Consider the following 22,426-nt stretch of genomic DNA (forward strand, 5'->3'; position numbering starts at 1 on the left):
GTCTTATTATTAGTTTTTTGCCAGCCAGTTGGACTTGTTAATGATGTCATACTGCTGAACAGCAGGCTCCAACCAGGTCCGTGCTACCAGTAAATAAAGGCAGACTCTGACCATGCTTTATCAGACTCGTCATTACTCATCTTGGAGGAGGAGGAAGCAGTGCTGTAGGAGGACAGGAGAGGAGGACAGCAGCAGCAGCAGCAGCACCAAAAGGAGCACTGCAGGAGGAGGACTTCTCTGAGGCAGCAGGAGTTCAGCAGCTGTGGTACTGTGACCACCAGAGAGCCAGACCAGAAGAGAAGGGGCAGTGAGTACTACTAGTGACATCCACAGAAAAGAACTGCATAGAGGTAAGCTCAGCTGACTACTTTTATTTTGTATATGTATATAGGCAGTTTATTTCTCTCATGGTGGGAACTGGCTGTTTGTGTGCTGTTTTACTGCAGCTAAAGCATTAGCATGCCCACTTGTTTCTTTTGTTGAGGGCATTGTGCTGTTTGGGTGACCAATAATTCTCTCTATCTTAGTGTGGAAAAAACTTCAGTTTCTTTTATGCAGTGGTATAGGAAGGGGGGGCGGGAGGGGCGGTCCACCCCGGGTGCACGCGCTCGGGGGGTGCCGGCCCCGCTGGTTCCCTGCTCTCTGCCCCGGAACAGGTTACTTCCTGTTCCGGGGCAGAGAGAGCAGGGAACCAGCGGGGCCGACGCAGCTCCGAGTGACGTGCACTCGGGGCGGATCGGCCCTCCCGCAGGTAACAATGCGGTCCGGGGGGTGCGCCGCAGAGGGGGGGGTCGCGCCGTGCTGCACTGGGGGGGGGTGCGCAGCAGCAACCCGCCGTGGGTGCCGTTAGCCCTCGCTACAGCACTGCTTTTATGTATTTATTGCCCTTTTTCAAAAATTCAGTATATTAATGAGTGAAGAGCCCAAGCCATTTCAGCCTTTCTTCACAGGGAAGTTGCTTGTCCCATCCCCTTTATCATTTTCGTCAACCTTCTCTGGACCTTTTCTAATTCCACTATATCTTTTTTGAGATTCGGTGACCAGAATTGCACACAGTATTCAAGTATTCATGGAGCAGTACAAAGGTTTTTTTTGTGTCAAAAATGTTGGGCTACTTTCTGGAATGAATCGGGCTAGAACATGTTTCGCCATATGGCAACACTGGCCCTCAGATCATGGAAAAAGAAAAGGGTGGCCCAATCCCTCCACCATGGTCTTTCATGATGGCATTTTGTTTAGTACAGTAGTAAATACATTTTTCATTTTTATTTCTTCTGTGTCATATCGTTTTATAGAGGCTGCCACTCGGTAGGTATGGTAACGGAAAAGAAAGCCGACATTCAAAAACTTATTGATTCAAACAGCGACCGTGTTTCATATACAAAAAATAAGGGTAAGAGTGGAGTATGGAATTTCTTTAAATCGGTATTGATCGATGCCAAAGAAGTGCCTTTTGTGCTTTGTTCGAGATGCAAGACAGTTCTCTCTTGGAGATCACGTGATGGCACCAATGGCTTATGGGCTCACAAGGACTACTGTGCAAACCGTATGCCAGCAACAAAGATTACAGCTATACCAGGCTTTTTTCTATCAAGTAATACCAACAAAGTACCTGCAAGCATCAAATCTGAAGTGGCAGACAGTGTGGTCACCATGTGTGCAACAGATGTGAGGCCTTTTTCTATTGTTGAAGGAGACGGATTCAGGAATTTAGCATCAAAGCTCATCTCCATTGGTGCTAAATATGGGAACGTTGACCTGGACCAAGTCTTGCCCTGTGGGTCAACTGTGTCTCGTCATCTTGATGGTGTTGTTGAGAAAGAGAAGACCACACTCATCGACAAGCTAACTTTGGTGCCACATTTTGGTGTGACAACTGACCTCTGGACACACAAACAAAGCAACCATAGCTACATAACTGTGACTGTACAGTATATTGATAACTGGCAAACTGAATCGTTTATCTTGGCTACTCGATTACTGGATGAAAATCATACCTCAGAAAATATAAAACTGACAGTGAAGTCAATTCTGGACGAGTTTTGTGTTCAACGTCAAGACAATGTGTTCACTACAGACAATGCCAATAATATGAAGGCTGCCTTTCGAGAAAACATGTGGCTTGGATGTTCATGTCATAATCTAAATCTTGTTTTGTCACATGGACTACAACAGCAGACAAGTTCGAATGGCACTGGTTTGCCTCCTGAGGTTGCCCAACTTATTGACACTTCGAAAGAACTAGTGACATTGGCAAAAAGAACAAAATTAACAATCAGCTAGTAACAACACTTAAACAATGTGTAGTAACACGATGGAACAGTATCCTGTTAACACTGAAATCAGTGGCAACAAATTTTTCAGAACTCCATACTCTGAGTGCCGAGCCAGGTTTTAATAGAAATTTGTTTCGTCTCCTGGCTCATATCAATGAAGACTTATTGGCTGATGTCATTCAAGTTTTGGAACCAGTTGAAGTGGCCACAAAATGCCTCTCTACTGACAAAAGCCCTTCATTGCATCTGGTGTTACCTACCAAAATAAAGCTTCAAAAACATTTCACTGAAAAGTCTTCTGACAGTACCATCATCTCGCAACTAAAAAAACATCTACTTAACATGCTGAATAAATACTTCACAATTCATCATTTGCATTGTACCGCTGCTTTGCTGGATCCACGTTTTAAAAACAACTTTGCAACATTAGCACCAATTGAATATGCACAGGCACTGTCCAGCTTGAAAGAGATGATAGATAGACTGCCAGCAGAAGACATTTCACTTCCAGATGACTCTGTCTTGCAGCAACCCAATAAAAAGATGAAACTAGAGGAACATTTCTTGGAAGACCTCTATTCTTCTTCATCTTCAAATATATCTGAGGTATGTATATATGTTCTTTTGTTAGCTATTTCAATATGTTCTATTTGTAATGACAATACTACTGTCATTGCAAAATATGCCTTCACACAATCACATTCAAAACGATACCATCTGCTTTTTCACAGATGGATGCATACATGACTACCACTGACGGAATTACTGATGACATCTTGTCTTACTGGAAGTCAAAAACAACTAAGTGGAGAAATCTTTCTAGAGTTGCCAGACGAGTCCTTGGAGTGCCTGCTGCCAGCACATCATCCGAACGGTCATTTTCATCAGCTGGGCGTGTTCTTGAGGATAGACGATCACAGCTAGGACCACACACTGTTGATGGACTTCTGTTTCTGAATGGACTAAAGAAATAACTGCCAAATATTCCTGACTGGTTTGGGTCCTCTTACTTGGACGATGTTTGCATTTTGTATTTTCATTAAAACTCAATAAAGACTAATTAAAATTCAGAAATACATACTTCCTTTTTTTTATGGGGACGGGCGGGGTTGGAGGAGATCACACACGGGGACGGGCGGGGACGGAGGAGATTACTCACGGGGACGGGTGGGGACGGGTTAGATTCTGGCGGGGATGAGCGGGGACGGGTTTGATTCTGGCGGGGACGGGCGGGGATGGGTCGCATTTCTGTCCCCGTGCAACTCTCTAGCCTGAACCCAATGTGAATGTCCCCCTGCCCTCCCAGACCCACCTGTGGTGATGTCAGTGTTTTGCACACAACTAGGCTCTTACAAAATTGCCCTGGGTATACATACATAAAAGTAAGCACAGAGAAACAAAGCACATATCTCTATATGATAAATGAATAGGAATTCTATGGGGTAGGATTGGCACTTATGCACATGAAGGAAAATTCTATAAACTAGGCGTCCTAAGATAAATACAACTAACACCTATGCCCATAAGAAGCATACTGTTTAAATATAAGGTGCGTATACATAGGCAGAGCATGTACAACTTGCAGAATATATGTTATGTGTGCTCTTGCCACATTTAGGTGTCTGTAGTTACTTCTGGTCTATGGCTGGTGTAACTGTTGGTGCCTTAATTTTAGATGCTGCAATACCAGGTTACGCTAGTATTCCATAACAGAATCCGGGCTCCTAGATGCCATAATAAAATAAGCTCTCACTGCACAGCATTGGGACACCAAATGGAGGTGCTCAGTTATAGAACTGCCCTCATGTTTTATAAAATATACACAACGCATGCACTCATATGCTTTTTCTGCTAAGATGTCCTGTCTTCTTGGTGGTAATTGTATAAGCTTTTCTTAACATGTAACACAAAAATAGGCACATAAATTTGCCCAGGGGTATACATCATAAAAGTACCTAATACCACTGCATGGTATACTTTGCACTCTATGCATATGCATTCCCATAAGCAGAGGATGAGATGGAGTAGTGAGATGTGGATATATCATAAAGGAGGAAATTCAGTAAATAGTACCCAAAGTTAGGCGCCAGAATGATCTGCGATAAGATAGTATTGTGCAATGGATGCCTTGCATGCAACAACCTTTACAGTATATTAGCTTGGCATGCATTTCCCCCCAGATTCTATATAGCATGTCTAAAATCGGTGCTGAAATAGGTGCTGATTCTATAACAATGCACATAATTTAATAAGCTAATGAGCATGATAACAGCACTTAACAAGAAATAATGAGCTCTAATTGGCACTGATTAGAATCAGGCACATAACTAAATGCTTTCTTTAACGATGTGCGCAAAATTTCTAATGTGTGCACGCAAAATGGGGCATGGTTATGGGTGGAGAAGTAGGCATTTCATGGGTGTTCTGAAATTTACATGCCTAGTTATAGAATATGTTCTAGTGCGCCTAAATCTACGTGCTGGGAATTATGCCACATTTTCGTTGGTGTAAATGGATGCACATAGATTTAGGCACTGAAATATCAACTAGGTGTATTCTATCATCGGTAGCTAATCTAGGCACCAATGATAGAATTCATTTAGCATTGATTTCAACGCTGATTTTTTTAGGCACCATATATAGAATCTCTCCCTTTGTGCCTAATTTTGGAGTGGGCATTTACCCCTACCTGGCAGTTAGGTGTGTCAATGACTTTATTTTATAAGAATGTGCCTAAATTCTGGGAATGCCCTTGATCGGCTCATTCATCTTCCATGGCCACACCCCCTTTGAAGTTGTACACTATGAAATTTAGGCGCTCATGTTATAGAATAGGGCATTAGGCAGATCTGCATGTAACTCCTAATTACTGCCAATTAACTGCCTGTTAATGTCTAACTAGCTAACTAGTTTACATACAGATCTATGATCTGCAACCAAATTTGCGAGTTCAACTTTGGACGACCTATACAGAATCTGGCAGAAAATGTGTGGTTATCTGTGCAAACTTAAGTATAGAGCTACATCTGCCTCAGAATAAGTCTGATTTTTTGCATACGTTTTCAGGGAAGCTATTTGATAAAGGCAGATAGGCGACCTTTGTGCCTCTATAGATTAGATGCAAAATACGGGCCTATGTGTCCTTACAACTTAGATGCCCTGTAATAAAATTACCTTCTTGGCATATTGTTCTTAATCGATGAACATGGTACTCATTCTAGAAATCTGATGCCATTTAAATTGACCTACTATACTCACTCCAGGTTTAAAACAGGAGTCAATATTCTAAAGATTTGCCTAGGTAACTTTCAGGCTTATTTTCGAAAGAGAATGACGCCCATCTTTCGACACAAATCGGGAGCAGTCCCAAACCGTATTATCGAAAAAGATGGCCGGCCATCTTTCATTTCGATAATATGGTTGGGGCCGGCCAAATGTCAGAGATGGCCGGCATCGGTTTTCGCCGATAATGGAAATCAAGGCCGGCGATCTCAAACCCAGCCAAATCCAAAGCATTTGGTCATAGGAGGGGCCAGCATTTGTAGTGCACTGGTACCCCTCACATGCCAGGACACCAACCAGGCACCCTAGGGGGCACTGCAGTGGACTTCAAAAATTGTTCCCAGGTGCATAACTCCATTACCTTGGGTGCTGAGCCCCCCAAATCCCCCCCCCAAAAAACCCACTCCCCACAATTGTACACCATTACCATAGCCCTTATGGGTGAAGGGGGCACCTACATGTGGGTACAGTGGGTTTTGGGGGTTTTTGGAGGGCTTAACATTTACCACCACAAGTGTAACAGGTAGGGGGGTGGGCCTTGGTCCACCTGTCTGAAGTGCACTGCACCCACTAAATACTGCTCCAGGGACCTGCATACTGCTGTCAGGGAGCTGGGTATGACATTTGAGGCTGGCAAAAAATATTTTTTTAATTTTTTTGGGGTGGTGGGGGGGTTGGTGACCACTGGGGGAATAAGGGGAGGTCATCCCCGAATCCATCCGGTAGTCATTTGGTCAGTTGGGCACCTTTTTGAAGCTTGGTCGTGAAAAAAAGGGACCAAGTGAAGCCGACGAAATGCTCGTCAAGGCCGTTTTTCTTTTTTCCATTATTGGGCGAAGCCAGCCATCTCAAAGCACGCCCCTGACCCGCCCCCGTCCCGCCTTGCTACCCTACCGAAGCGCCCCCTTGAAGTTTGGCCGGCTCCGCGATGGAAAGCAGTTGGTGTAGGCCAAAATAGGCTTTCGATTATACCGATTTGGCCGGCTTTAGGAGATCACCGTCCATCTCCCGATTTGTGTCAGAAGATGGCCGGCGATCTCCTTCGAAAATAAGCTGAATAGTTGTAAAGGGATCGTGGTCATGGGCGGCGGGGTGTGGGTATTTCAAATATCTATGACCATTATTATAGAATACACACACACTCTGTGGATAATTTAGGTGTCGGGATTTACACCAAATAAATGTGGCCTAAATGGACGTGACCAAATTTGGTTGTGTGGAGAGCTGCTCGGCGTATTCTATTTACTGCATGGAAGTTTAAGCCTATTCTAAAAAATGTAGGCATACTTCAGAGAATACGTCTAGGCTTAATTTTTTTCCATGTGGATTTTTCAGATGCCATATATAGAATCTAGCCCATAATGCTTGTAGGGTCTCCTCTTCATTGGTCCAGAAGCAGGATTTTCTTTAGGTATCAACTCAGTAATCTTTTTCAGGAGAACATTGGTCACAAAATGAATAATTTAATGTGTCTCACCCCTGATGAAAATGTTTTGAAACATGCATGTCGGGAGAGGTGGCCAGTCAAACAATGCTTTTATGATAAGTTAATCATTTTGTATATCTTCAATATTGGAAAGTTATTCAGAAGATTTGAAAATACCTTGATAAAAATTTTGATAAAAAATCTGATAAGAAAGTGTTTGATATACATTTGGAAAAAAGAATAAGGAGTTGATACATGAAAAATTCCTGCTTCTGGACCAAAGAAAAGGAGACCCTATAAGCATTATAAGCATTTTTATGCTTTAAGGGCAGTCTGAAGAAGGAAGTAGAATTTATATGTAAAGTTGCTTTGAATATGTTTCAGATGGTATTCCAAGTATTGTGATATATTTTTCATGAATCCATCAATAGTGTTCTAAAAGAGAATTGTGGTGATTGCAAGTGCATGAATGAAATGTGGCAGATTTGAGAAGGATCTATGCTACTGACAATTTCTAAGGTGTTTTCTAAGCCTTAAAATCTCAGTATTTGCACTTGGTAGCTCTTGGTTTGTTGGTCTGTACATTTTTTATTATTTATTAGTCTGGCTTTTCACCTTTTTATTTTTTGATTACTGTCCAGGACTGCCACCAACTGTAATATCCACCCTGTATCCCCAAAATGATGCCCCAGAGGGCTATACAGGATGAGAAAATTTCCAACCCCTTCAGCCCTGGAACAAAATTTCAGCTCTGATCTTGCCTTTACTACCAGCTAAGTCCCAGACCTGTCACTTCATTGATCCCCTCCACATATCCAAGGGACCAATCAGCTGATCCCTTCCTTTCAACATACTGTATCAACCTAAAGCCTTTATGTAACCCTCCAAAAACTTGTTGCTAATGGTAGGGGGCAAGGTACTCAGCACAGATCCCTTGCCCTGAGTGAGTCAGGGAGACTTGCCTAAACCATAGCAAAAAAATAAAATAAAATAAAAATAATTTGAATCAACAGTATGATAAAATGCTGGAAATACCTCCACAATTTAACACAGAGGTGTAGATATTGTGAAGTGTTAATTTTGACAATTACAATTCAGTAACTACAAAATGTTTCTGCAGGTTAGTAAATAGGCTCCTAAATAAATTAAAATCAACTCTTTCACTCTTTTTGTTGTTGTTGTTTTTATTTATATTTCAAACCCAAAAGCTGAAACAAAAGCAGGTTTGGCTCAGGATCTGACTTTCCGTCTTCCTTGAACCCTCATCTCCGTCCCTCATTCTCGGAGACTTTAACATACACATTGATGACCATTCCGACCCTCACGCTTCTCAGTTCCTCACTCTAACATCCTCCTTCAACCTCCAGCTATGCTCCACCACCCCTACTCACCGAGACGGCCATTGTCTTGACCTCGTCCTCTCCTCTTCCGGCTCTTCCTCCAATTTCCACACCTCAGCTCTTCCTCTCTCCGATCATCACCTAATCACCTTCACTCTTCTTCACCCCCCCCCTCAGCCCCGTCCAACTTTAACCACTACCTCCAGGAATCTTCAGGCTATTGACCCTCCCACCCTATCCTCTATTATCTCTAATCTCCTCCCCTCCGTCATGTCCTCCGAGTCTGTCGACCAGGCTGTCTCTGCCTACAATGCCACTCTCTCCTCTGCTCTGGACACCCTCGCACCATCCACCTCCCATCCCACAAAGCGTACTAATCCCCAGCCTTGGCTGACCCCTTGCATCCGTTATCTTCGCTCCTGCGCCCGTTCTGCTGAACGGCTCTGGAGGAAATCTCGCACCCATTCAGACTTCCTTCACTACAAATTCATGCTATCCTCCTTCCACTCCTCCCTATTCCTTGTCAAACAGGACTATTACACCCAATTGACCAATTCTCTCAGCTCCAACCCCCGTCGTCTCTTCGCCACCCTTAACTCCCTCCTCAATCACTGGCTGATTACTTCCGCGACAAGGTGCAAAAGATCAACCTTGAGTTCACTACCAAGCCATCTCCTCCTCTTCACCCGTCAACCCTCTCCCTCAACCAACAAACCCAGGCCTCTTTCTCCTCCTTTCCTGACATCACCGAGGAGGAAACCGCTTGCCTTCTTTCCTCCTCAAAATGCACCACCTGCTCTTCTGACCCCATCCCCACCAACTTACTTAACATCATCTCTCATACTGTTACCCCCTCCATCTGTCATATCCTCAACCTCTCTCTTTCCACTGCAACTGTCCCCGACACCTTCAAGCACACCGTAGTCACACCTCTCCTCAAAAAACCATCACTTGACCCTACCTGTCCCTCCAACTACCGCCCCATCTCCCTCCTACCCTTCCTCTCCAAAATACTTGAGCATGCTGTTTACTGCCGCTGCCTTGATTTTCTCTCCTCTCATGCCATCCTCGATCCACTTCAATCTGTTTTTCACCCTCTACACTCGACAGAAACAGCACTCTCTAAAGTCTGTAATGACCTGTTCCTTGCCAAATCCAGAGGCCACTACTCCATCCTCATTCTCCTTGATCTATCCACCGCTTTTGACACGGTCAATCATGACTTACTTCTTGCCACACTGTCCTCATTTGGGTTCCAGGGTGCTGTCCTCTCCTGGTTCTCCTCCTATCTCTCCCACCACACCTTCAGAGTTCACTCTCATGGATCTTCCTCCACCCCCATCCCGCTATCTGTTGGCGTTCCCCAGGGATATGTCCTTGGACCCCTTCTCAATCTATACCTCTTCCCTGGGCTCCCTGATCTCATCTCATGGTTTCCAGTATCATCTCTATGCTGATGACACCCAGCTGTATCTCTCTACACCAGACATCACCGCTGAGACCCAGGCAAAGGTATCAGCCTGCCTAGCCGACATTGCTGCCTGGATGTCCAACCGCCACCTGAAACTGAACATGTCCAAGACCGAGCTCATCATCTTTCCACCAAAACCCACTTCTCCTCTTCCTCCACTTTCTATCTCAGTTGATAACACCCTCATCCTCCCCGTCTCATCTGCCCGCAACCTCGGAGTCATCTTTGACTCCTCCCTCTCCTTCTCTGCGCATATCCAGCAGACAGCCAAGACCTGTCGCTTCTTCCTCTTTAACATCAGCAAAATTTGCCCTTTCCTCTCTGAACACACCACCCGAACTCTCGTCCACGCTCTCATTACCTCTCGCCTTGACTACTGCAACTTACTCCTCACCGGCCTCCCACTTAGCCATCTATCCCCCCTTCAATCTGTTCAGAACTCTGCTGCACATCTTATATTCTGCCAGAACCGATATACTCATATCACCCCTCTCCTCAGGTCACTTCACTGGCTTCCAATCAGATACCGCATTCAATTCAAGCTTCTCCTTCTTACCTAGAAATGCACTCAGTCTGCTGCCCCTCACTACCTTTCTACCCTCATCTCCCCTTACGTTCCCACCCAAAACCTCCGTTCACAGGACAAGTTCCTCCTCTCAGTACCCTTCTCCACCACTGCCAACTCCAGGCTCCGCTCATTCTGCCTCGTCTCACCCCATGCTTGGAACAACCTTCCTGAGTCCTTACGCCAAGCCCCCTCCCTGCCCATCTTCAAGTCGTTGCTTAAAGCCCACCTCTTCAATGCTGTGTTTGGCACCTAATTCTTACCGTTCAGTAATCCAATTTGTCTGCCCCTTTCGGATTGACTGTTCACTTGTCTTTTAGATTGTAAGCTCCTTGAGCAGGGACTGTCCCTCTATTTTAAATTATACAGCGCTGCGTAACCCTAGTAGCGGTTTAGAAATGTTAAGTAGTAGTAGTAGTAGTGATTAGGGCGCCAAAGCTCATGTGCAACAAGTCTGCCTCACTGGCTCAATCATCACATCACCAAGAACATGTTTTACTCTCGTCGCTGTGCTCTCTTCTCCTTATGGCCACCAATATTGTCAAACCTTCAAATGTGAGAACAGGTACTTCTTGTTCTCATATTTAAACCTGGGGCGGTGCTGGCGGCTGAGCATAGAGAACATAGCGTTAAAGAAATATAGAAAATCTCAAGAAGAGGAACACGGGGAGGAATACTGGATGAAACTGAAAGAAGCCAAGAGAGAGGTACATCTGGCGAAGGCACAAGCGGAAGAACAAATGGCTAGAAATGTAAGGAGGGGCGACAAAAATTTCTTCAGGTATATTAGTGAAAGAAGAATGACTAAAAAAGGAATTGTGAGACTAAAAGATACAGCGAACCGCTATGTAGATAATGATGAAGAAAAAGCCAATTTGCTAAATAGATACTTTTGTTCTGTTTTCACTGAAGAAAATCCTGGAGAAGGACCGCGAGGGACTGGCAAAAGTACACCTGAGAATGGAATGGATATAGCACCGTTCACGGAAGAGAGTGTGTATCAACACCTTGGAAAGCTAAAGGTGGACAAAGCCATGGGACCGGATGGGATCCACCCCAGAATATTGAGGGAGCTCAGAGAGGTTCTGGCAGGTCCTCTTAAAGATTTGTTCAATAAATCCTTGGAGATGGGAGAGGTTCCGAGGGACTGGAGAACGGCGGAGGTGGTCCCTCTTCACAAAAGTGGTGATAGGGAAGAAGCTGGAAACTACAGGCCGGTAAGCCTCACTTCGGTTATTGGAAAAGTAATGGAAGCCATGCTGAAGGAAAGGATAGTGAATTTCCTAGAAGCCAATAAGTTGCAAGATCCGAGACAACATGGTTTTACCGGAGGGAAATTGTGCCAAACGAATCTCATTGAATTCTTTGATTGGGTAACTGGAGAATTGAATCATCGACGTGCTATAGACTTAATCTACTTAGATTTTAACAAAGCTTTTGACACGGTTCCCCATAGGAGGCTCTTAAATAAACTAGATGGGCTGAAGATAGGTCCCAAAGTGGTGAACTGGATTAGGAACTGGTTGACGGACAGACGACAGAGGGTGGTGGTAAATGGAGTTCGCTCGGAGGAGGGAAAGGTGAGTAGTGGAGTGCCTCAGGGATCGGTGCTGGGGCCGATTCTGTTCAATATAATTGTGATTGACATTGCCGAAGGGTCAGAAGGTAAAGTTTGCCTATTTGCGGATGATACTAAGATTTGCAACAGAGTGGACACCCGGGAGGGAGTGGAAAGCATGAAAAGGGATCTGAGGAAGCTAGAAGAATGGTCTAAGGTTTGGCAATTAAAATTCAATGTGAAGAAATGCAAAGTGATGCATTTAGGGAGTAGAAACCCACGAGAGACTTATGTGTTAGGCGGTGAGAGTCTGATAGGTACTGAGGGGGAGAGGGATCTTGGGGTGATAGTATCCGAGGATCTGAAGGTGACAAAACAGTGTGACAAGGCGGTGGCCGTAGCGAGAAGGTTGCTAGGCTGTATAGAGAGAGGTATGATCAGCAGAAGAAAGGAAGTGTTGATGCCCCTGTACAAGTCGTTGGTGAGGCCCCACCTGGAGTATTGTGTTCAGTTTTGGAGGCCGTACCTTGCGAAGGATGTTAAAAAAATGGAAGTGGTGCAAAGAAAAGCTACGAGAATGGTATGGGATTTGCATTCCAAGACGTATGAGCAAAGACTTGCTGACCTGAACATGTATACCCTGGAGGAAAGGAGGAACAGGGGTGATATGATACAGACGTTCAAATACTTGAAAGGTATTAATCCGCAAAAAAATCTTTTCCGGAGATGGGAAGGCGGTAGAATGAGAGGACATTAAATGAGATTGAAGGGGGGCAGACTCAAAAAAGATGTCAGGAAGTATTTTTTCACGGAGAGGGTGGTGAATGCTTGGAATGCCCTCCCGCGGGAGGTGGTGGAGATGAAAATGGTAACAGAATTCAAACATGCGTGGGATATGCATAAAGGAATCCTATGCAGTAGGAATGGATCCTCAGAAGCTTAGCCAAAATTGGGTGGCGGAGCAGGTGGGGGAAGAGAGGTTGGTGGTTGGGAGGCGAGAATAGTGGAGGGCAGACTTATACGGTCTGTGCCAGAGCCGGTGATGGGAGGCGGGACTGGTGGTTGGGAGGCGGGAAATACTGCTGGGCAGACTTGTACAGTCTGTGCCCTGAAAAAGGCAGGTACAAATCAAGGTAAGGTATACACATATGAGTTTATCTTGTTGGGCAGACTGGATGGACCATACAGGTCTTTTTCTGCCGTCATCTACTATGTATATGTTACTATGTGATGAGAGCAAAGAAACATGTTTTTTATTGTAAAAAGCAGGTAGAGGTGGGGGGGGGGGGCAGGAAGGTGCTGATGTAGACAAGGGGGTGCCAGATCAAGAGTTGGCTCAGAATACCACAACCCCTTGAGCTAGGACTGAACAATTGAGCTAATCCTACAGTGAAGAAGAGACTCGAATAGTTGTGTGTCCAAAATTTTTTGTAACCTATTGAACTTAAAATAATCACCATTCATATTTACTCCTTTGTATCTTCAGTGAATGCTGGCCATGTTGACCCCCTTCACTAGTGAGAATGGAGTTTTATCTCAGCCCTGAAAAACAAGCTTGAGATACTGCTGAAATATGTAGATCTTATTTATTTTATTATGGTTAGGCTACCATACCTGAAAGTAGCAATTCCATGTTGCTGTTTGTGAGTGTTGCATTTACTCTGCCTGTAGATGCATTGAAACTGTTGATTGTCAATGTCATAGGCTGCATTTTTCCTTTATAGCTGTAAGAGCCTTTCCATATATAGTTCTGGGCAAACACATCATCGGGAACTGCAGAGGAATTAGAAACATATTAATAGATTAGAATGGAACCAGACTCTATTTGACTGCGGCACTATTAGCTGTCATTTGCCACTATTATGGGTTATTTCCATAGCTGTTGTTCGATCAAAAATATTAACCAAAACTCAATCCTGAGTAAAAAAAAAAAATTATTGCTGTCAATCATATTTTTAATTGCTGCCCAGATAGTGCCATTGAATATCTCTGATCAGTTAGCTACCTGAGTAAAGTTAGAAAAAGCAAAAACTTATGGATGCTCTCATGGTCTAGGGTAGGATGAGCACGAAAAATCCTTAGTCTCTCCTACTCATGCCAGCTATGGGTTTGAAATGGCAGTCACAACCTGTAGAGGTAGTCTCAAGGTACTGCCACTAGGGGTCTGTGACTCTTCCCATGAGAAGCTTGTTATTACATACTGTTAGAGTCGCAGGAGTGTAGGAAGGCTTTATAAGAGGGTAGGGGTTGGGGACACAATTATTAATTCTATCGCAGTGTTTCCAGCCCTTCCTCAGAGGCCGCTAAAAAGTTGGGTTATGGCAAAATGCAATGAGTGTTAACAGACTGTACATGCATACAACTGGAGCTGTACATACAACTGACTGAAGCATGCACTTGTGGAGTTCAGGGAAATCTGGAAAGCTGAGTGCCTAGAAGGCAGGTTAGGGGTTCACTAGGCATGTAAAGATTGGATTAAGTATTCAGTGCAGCTCCAGACAAGTTTCTGCAGTAATTAAGAACGTATGAACATAAGTATTCCCATACTGGGACAGACCGAAGGTCCATCAAGCCCAGCATCCTGTTTCCAACAGTGACCAATCCAGGTTACAAGTACCTGGATAGATCCCAAACCAGTACAATACATTTTACTGCTTATCCTATAAATATCCCAAATCCATTTTAATAATGGCTTATTGACTTTTCTATTAGGAAGCTATCCAAACCTTTTTTAAACCCCACTAAGCTAACTGCTTTTTCTACATTCTCTGGCAAATAATTCCAGAGTTTAATTACAAATTGAGTGAAGAAATATTTTCTCTGATTTGTTTTAAATTTACTACTTCATAGCTTTATCGTATGCCCCCTAGGGAAGTTGTCCCATCCCCTTTATCATTTTCGTCACCCTTCTCTGTACCTTTTCTATTTCCACTATACTGTTTTTGAGATGCGGTTATCAGAATTGCACACAATATTTGAGGTGCGGTCGCACCATGGAGCGATACAAAGGATTATAACATCCTCATTTTTGTTTCCATTTCTTTCCTAATAATACCTAACATTCTATTTGCTTTATTAGCCACTGCCGTACACTGAGCAGAGAGTTTCAACGTATCATCAATGATGACTCCTCGATCCCTTTCCTGGTTGGTGACTCCTAATGTGGAATCTTGCATCACATAGTTATAGTTTGGGTTACTCTTTCCCATATGCATCACTTTATACTTGCTTAAATTAAATGCCTTCTGTCATTTGCATGCCCAGTCTCGTAAGGTCCTCTTGTAATTTTTCACAATCCTCTTGTGATTTAACAACTTTGAATAACTTTATGTCATCAGCAAATTTAATTACCTTACTAGTAAATCCCATTTCTAGATCATTGTGGTGCAGCACAGACCCCTGGGGAACCCCACTATCTACTCTTCTCCATTGAGAATACTGACCATTTAACTCTACTCTCTCTTTTCTCTCTTTTAACCAGTTTTTAATCTACGATAGAACACTACTGCCAAACCCATGACTCTCCAAATTCCTCATGAGGCACTTTGTCAAATGCCTTTTTGAAAATCCAGATACACAATATCAACCAGCTCACCTTTATCCACATGTTTGTTCACCCCTTTAAAGAAATGTAGTAGATTGGTGAAGCAAGATTTATTTCCCTTCTCTAAATGCATATAGGTTTTGTATCATTAATGTAAGCTTTTGAATATGCTTTGTAATTTTGTTCTTTATAATACTCTCTACCATTTTGCCTGGCACCGACGTCAGGATCACCGGTCTATAATTTCCCAGATCACTTCTGGGACCTTTTTAAAAATCGGCATTACATTGGCCACCTTTCAATATTCCGGTACCATGCTTGATTTTAAAGATAAATTACATATTACTAACAATAGCTCTACAAGTTCATTTTTCAATTCTATCAGTTCTCTGGGATGAATACCAGCCGGTCCAGGTGATTTGCTATTCTTCAATTTGTCAAATTGCGCCATTAAATCCTCTAGGTTTATAGAGATTTCATTCATTTTCTCTGACTTGTCAGCTTGAATACCATTTCTGGCACCAGCATCTCTCCCAAATCTTTCGTTGTGAAGACCGAAGCAAAAAAATCATCTAATCTCTCTGCTATGGCTTTGTCTCCCCGAACTGCCCCTTATACCCCTCAGTCATCTAGAGGTTCAAATGATTCTTACTGTTAATAAACCTAAAAAAATTACTATGCGTTTTTGCCTCCAACATAATCTTTTTTCAAAATCCCTCTTTGCCTTCTTCATCAGAACTTTGCATTTTACTTGCCATTCCTTATGCTGTTTCTTATTATTTTCAGTCAGATCCTTCTAACAGAAAATCCTTCATAAAAGTTTCTGAAGGATTTTCTGTTAGCTCTAATACCTTCCTTCACCTCACTTTTTAATCATGCCGGCTTTCATTTGGTCTCCGTTCATCCTTTTTTTAAAACATGGAATATATTTGGCCTGGGCTGCCAGGATGGTATTTTTGAACAGCATCCACACCTGATGTAAATTTTTGATCATCACAGCTGCTCCTCTAAGATTTTTTTCACCGTTCTTCTCATTTTATCAAAGTCTCCTTTTTGAAAGTTAAATGCTAATGTATTGGATTTCCTGTGTGTACTTACTCAAAAACCGATATCAAATCTGATCATATTATGATCACTGTTATCAAGCATATCCCGCATCATTGACTTCTGCACCGGATCATGCGCTCCACTAAGAACTAAGTGTAGAACTTTTCCTCCACTTGTTGGCTCCAGTACCAGTTGGTCCATAAAGCAGTCCTTGATTTCACCAAGGAATTTTATCTCCCTAGCATGCCCTAATATTACATTTACCCAGTCAATATCAGGGTAATTTAAATTGACCATTATTATTGTGTTCCGCAGTTTGTTAGCCTCCCTAATTTCTCATAACAGTTCTACATCTGTCTGTTCATCCTGGCCAGGTGGATGGTAGTACACTCCTATCACTATCTTTTTCCCCTTTACACATGGAATTTCTGCTTTAGAAATGTCAAGTAGTAGTAGTAGTATCCATAGGAATTGAAAGATGTGTTTTGTTTCCTGCAGAATTTTCAATCTATTTGATTCAAGACCCTCCTTAACATACAATGCTACCCCTCCACCAATTTGATCCACCCTATCACTATGATATAATTTGTATCTTGACAGTGCCCCACTGGTTCTCCTCTTTCCACCAGGTCTCAGAGATGCCTATTATATCTAATTTTTCATTTAGTGCAATATATTCTAACTATCCCATCTTATTTCTTAGGCTTCTAGCATTTGTATATTGACATTTCAAGCTATGTTTTTTGTTCCTATTTACATCTTGCTCAGCAGTTTGCAGTGTTAATTTGCAATCTTTTGTCTGATTTTTCTTTAAAGAGACCTGGTCTACTATGGTCTGTATTGCAACCTTGCTATCGGGATACCCTATCTTCCCTGTTTTGGTGATATCTTTGAAAGATACCTTGTTTCGTACCTTGCACTTTTGAACGACTATCGGCCTTCCCCCTGGTTCTAGTTTAAAAGCTGCTCTATCTCCTTTTTAAATGCCTATTGCAGAAGCCTGGCCTAACCCTGGTTAAGGTGTAGCCCGTCATTCCAGAATAGGCTCCTGCTTTCCAAGAATGCTGCCCAGTTCCTTACAAATCTATAACCCTCCTGCACGTACCATCGCTTCATCCATGCATTGAGACTCTGGGGCTCTGTCTCTTGAGCTTACGCATGAAATGGGGAGCACTTCAGAAGATGCTACCCTAGAGGTTCTGGATTTGAGCTTTCTACCTAAGAGTCTAAATTTGGCTTCCAGAACCTCTCTCTCACATTTCCCTATGTCATTGGTACCCACATATACCAAAACAGTCGGCTCCTCCCCAGAACTATCTAAAATCATATCTAGGTGACATGTGAGGTCTGCCGCCTTCGCATTAGGCAAGTGACCAGGCAATCCTCACGTCCACCAGCCACCCAGCTATCTACATGCCTAATAATCGAATCACCAACTACAACTGCCATCCTAACCCTTCCCTCCTGGGCAGAAGCTCCTGGAGACACATCCTTGGTGTGAGATAATTGCAAATCCCCAAGCTGCTGTTCTTCTACGGTGGATCATGCAGCTCTGATTATGGTTCATCCAGATTTGGTTTGTGGACAGTACAGAGACCAGCTTTCATTGAGAGGCCCGAGGGATGTTGCCACAGCTGCCAATCATTACGCAGGGGTCAATAGCGGAGGTGATTCTTGTGAGTTGCAATCCCACTTCTCCAGTCTGGTCCTATGAAAATCTGGATCCGAAATCCTGAACCCATTGCAGTAACCGAACAAATGGGAGAGCGCGTGACAAGAAGGAAAGGAGGGGAGGGAGGGCTCCATCCACTGGCACTGGCTCCCTGCGTCTCCTGGTGATGAGCAGCTCACTTTGTTCCCAGTGACTTGCTCTGATGTGGTCAGTGTAAAGCTCTAGTGCCAGTTTTTGTTTCTTCATGTAGGAAAAAAAATGAAATGAAATGAAAATCTAGCTGCTGTTTTGCATTCATTCACTCACTCATGATTTGAATTGGATGTTAAATATTCAATGAAGCTGTGTGGGGTGCAAATGTTCACATTCAAAATGCTGCTCTACACGCTTAAGTCAATTATAAAATTATCCCATAATTTTGTGAGCCTTCTGCGTTTTTTGTAGTAAAACATCTGCTAATCTACAAACAAAAAAATTCCACCCAGAACTCATAAACCTTACTTTCTGGGACACAGACAATCAAAGAACGTGAAGAAAAAATACTTCTTTCAAGAATCTCTTGGTTGGTAGTCACATGACATATCCTGAAACTCTGGTGTGGATAATATGGATAAGAGGTATAGGGATACATATGCACAGACACCTAGACAAAGTAATCTGAGAACATTTTGTCCTTTCAGAAAGTATGTTAAGAACAAAACAAACAACAAAGAGAAATGTTACAAACCAGTTAGTTTGGGACTTGGAGTTCCCAAAGCCGGTCTATGGTCTTTAACCAATATCTTGGATCCAACTGTTGAAAAAGAGATAAAATATCATAATTATAAGATATTCAATACAAAATGTTTTGCTATACAAGTGCACAGAATTACAGCGCTACGTGCATCTGGTGGCACTATACACATGCTAATAATAATAATGTAAAATAGCAATATGTTCTATTATGTTATCAAATCTTTTTGTACTACTGTTTTATTCACAAACCAATACAAAACAGAATTTAATGCTCATATATAAATTCAACACTATATGTTTTTATTTCTATTGTTTTGAAAATGCAGAATATATATTAATTCATAAATACTACAAAGATATTGGCCCCAATTTACTAAACCATTGCACAATAAAGTACATTTTTCTTACAACTAGACAACTTACTGAGGAATTACTAATCAGTAGTTCCTCTGTACCACAGGTACACACAGGTAGGTGTGTGTGTATGTATATCAATGTGTCAATGTTAAACATATGGGGCCTGATATTCAGCTAGCGGCAGGCGGCACTTTGACTGGCCACCGCCGGCATTGAATATCCAAGGTTTTTTTGTCCACCAAACACTTAACCGCTTAGCCAATATTCAGCAGCTGACTAATTAAGTTATAGCGGTTAAAGATAGGACTGCTATTTATGCAGCCTGATTAAACCGCTAATCTTATCCAGTCTGGAGCTGAATATCCATGCCTAACTGGATAAGTCAAGCAACATAGCTGGTTTAGTGGTAGCCAGTTATCTCCCACTGAAGATAACCGGTTATCTCCCACTGAATATTCATGGTTAAAATGCTATTTAACTGGTCAGTGGCCGTTTCTGACTGGTTAAATAGCACTGAGTATCGGGGGGGGGGGGGGGAGAAATGTCTCTCTCACATGGTGATTCCTTGTGGTTTTTTCTCAATACTACCACTAGAGGTCAGTAAATGCACCCTTATTTGGCAGTATGACCTACAGTGATAGTACCACCAGAGTACCATTAGAGGCATACATGTGTTATTTTACAAGTGGGAACTACCAGAAGAGTGACTGAGGATTGTTCTTGCCCCACTTTATCCACCAGGGATACCCCAATAGGTATTGGTGGGGTGCAAGGATTTGAGCTTAAAGAAAGTATTAGGGATTTGGAGGAGTGGGTCATACTGGGTCACTCACATCTTTTTTAAAGGATCAGAGGTGGGGTAATTTCAAGGGAACACATCTTTTGTTTCATGAGATCAAGAGTTGGGATCTATTTTTTCAATATATTGTTAGAGTCTTTCACAACATCACTGGATGTGTCAGATTGAGTGCTGGCAGGTCAAAGTTCCTGTGGAAAGCTAGCAAAATCTCTTAAGGTCTTGTGAAGTGTCAATGAATACCATAGCTTGAGAAGTAAGTATTACTATAACATAACTTAGTAAATAAGCACAAGTTTTGTTGAATGGTTGAAGGAGAAATTTGGAAAACAACCATATCTATATAAAGTGCAAAATGTGATAAGCATACTTTGGTAGTATTCTAACATGGTCAACTAAATCTCCAAACACCACAAAAATTCAAAAGCAGAAACGTATGTACTCAATAGAAACCAAAACCCACATCCAATCAAAACTCAAAAATTAAATGATGTGAAGGATCTTCAAACTGGAATAGATAACAGTGCATAAACCACTGTTTGTCAAATTCCTCTTTGTCATTCACTGGATCCTTTAAAGCCTCAAATTCATAATATGGAGCTTATTTTCAAAGCATATGGACATCTCAAAATACCCAAATGGACGTCCATGTGCTTGAAACGTTCAAATCCCGATTTTCAAAAGGCAGAAAAGGACATCCAACACTGCAGTACATCCAAATAGCAAAGGGATGTGTTGTGTGTGTGTTTCAGGTGGGACGAGGGAGGGCCCAACATCAGGACTCCGATGGTGATAACTGACAAAGAAACGTCTAAGTCTTAGATGTTTCTTATCTGTCAGTTTTAAAAAAAGGACATCCTTGCCAGTGCTGTGTCACCCTGATTTAGAATTTTTGTTTGTTGTTTTATAATTAAGAAAGAGGATTTTCACAAAAAAAGGACATCCTAAGTTAGACCTGTTTCAGTCATGTCCAGTGTAAAAAAAAAGGTTCTCTGAGCAGCTACCCACTGGAAGGATTAAGGCATGACACCTCCTTAATCCTCCAGTGGTTGCAGTCCCCCTCCTTCTCCCCTGAAAATGAAACTGAGAGGATACCAGCCTCTATGACAGCTTCAGGTATTATGGACATTTTTAGCAAAGGAGGAATCAAGTCTAAGAAGTAACCTAGTAGTTATTGAATGAAATTTCAACCAAGAGACCCAGCTTAGTATTTTTTTTTTTATTGTGAACCCTCCAGAGACAATAAATATGTGATATACCTAAATATATAAGCCACCTACCAGCCTGAATTTGTTCATGGAAGAAAATACTGGAGAATGATCATGGTCGGCTGCCAAAGGTATATCTGAGAATGGAGTTGATATTGCACCGTTGATGGAAGAAAGCGTTTATAAATAGCTTAACAATCTGAAAGTGGACAAAGCTGTGGAGCTGGATGGGATACATCCCAGGATACTGAGGGAGCTCAGAGAAGTCCTGAAGGGACCTCTTAAGGATTTATTTAAGGACTGGAGATGAGCTGATGTGGTCACTATTCACAAAAGCAGGGATAGAGAAGAAGTGGGACACTACAGGCCAGCAAGCCTCATGTTGGTGGTAGGAAAAATAATGGAGTCATTGTTGAAGAAAAAGATAGCTAACTTTCTAGAAGCCAACAGGTCGAAGGATCCAAGATAACATGGCTTTACCATAGGAAAATCCTTCCAAATGAATCTGATTGACCTCTTTGACTGGGTAACCAAAGAACTAGATAAAGGATGTGCGCTAGATGTAATCTACTTGGATTTCAGCAAAACCTTTGATACAAAACCTCACAAAAGACTCATGAATAAGCTACAAGGGCTGAACTTAGGACCCATCATGGTGAACTGGATTGGAAACTGGTTGACCGACAAGTGACAGAGGAAGGTAGTAAATGAAATCCGCTTAGAGGGAAGAAAGGTGAGCAGTGGAGTACCTTGGGGGTCGATGCTGGGGCCAATTCTGTTTAATATATTTGTGAGAGACATTGCTGAAGGGTTAAAAGGAAAAGTTTTCCTTTTTGCAGATGACACGAATATAGCCAGTAGAGTGGATACCCCGGAGGGAGTAGAAACCATGAGAAGAGATCTCCAAACACTAGAAGAATGGTCAAAGGTCTGGCAGTTAACATTTAATGAAAAAAAGTACAGAGCAATGTACTTGGGGTACAGAAATCCAATGGAGATGTACCAGATAAGAGAAGAGAGATTGGTAAGCTCATCTCAGGAGAAGGACCTTGGTGGGATGGTGTCTGAGGTTCTCAAGGTGATGAAACAATATGACAAGCTGTGGTCATGGCCAGAAGGATGCTAGGCTGCATAGATATGAGTATAAAC

General features: G+C 42.6%; 1 protein-coding gene across 1 annotated transcript in view; it reads right to left on the bottom strand.

The window, feature by feature from the left end:
• The window catches only part of CSMD3 (CUB and Sushi multiple domains 3), a 2,043,988-nt gene that overhangs the window by 29,105 nt on the left and 1,992,457 nt on the right, over positions 1–22,426 (bottom strand). Inside the window, exons 66-67 of the mRNA XM_030189879.1 lie at positions 18,909–18,974; positions 13,533–13,691 (exon numbers count right to left, since the gene is read on the bottom strand). Coding sequence (XP_030045739.1) covers positions 13,533–13,691; positions 18,909–18,974 — 225 coding nt within the window. The remainder of the gene's footprint in view (positions 1–13,532; positions 13,692–18,908; positions 18,975–22,426) is intronic.

Source organism: Microcaecilia unicolor, chromosome 1, assembly GCF_901765095.1.
Source record: "Microcaecilia unicolor chromosome 1, aMicUni1.1, whole genome shotgun sequence".
NCBI lineage: Eukaryota > Metazoa > Chordata > Amphibia > Gymnophiona > Siphonopidae > Microcaecilia > Microcaecilia unicolor.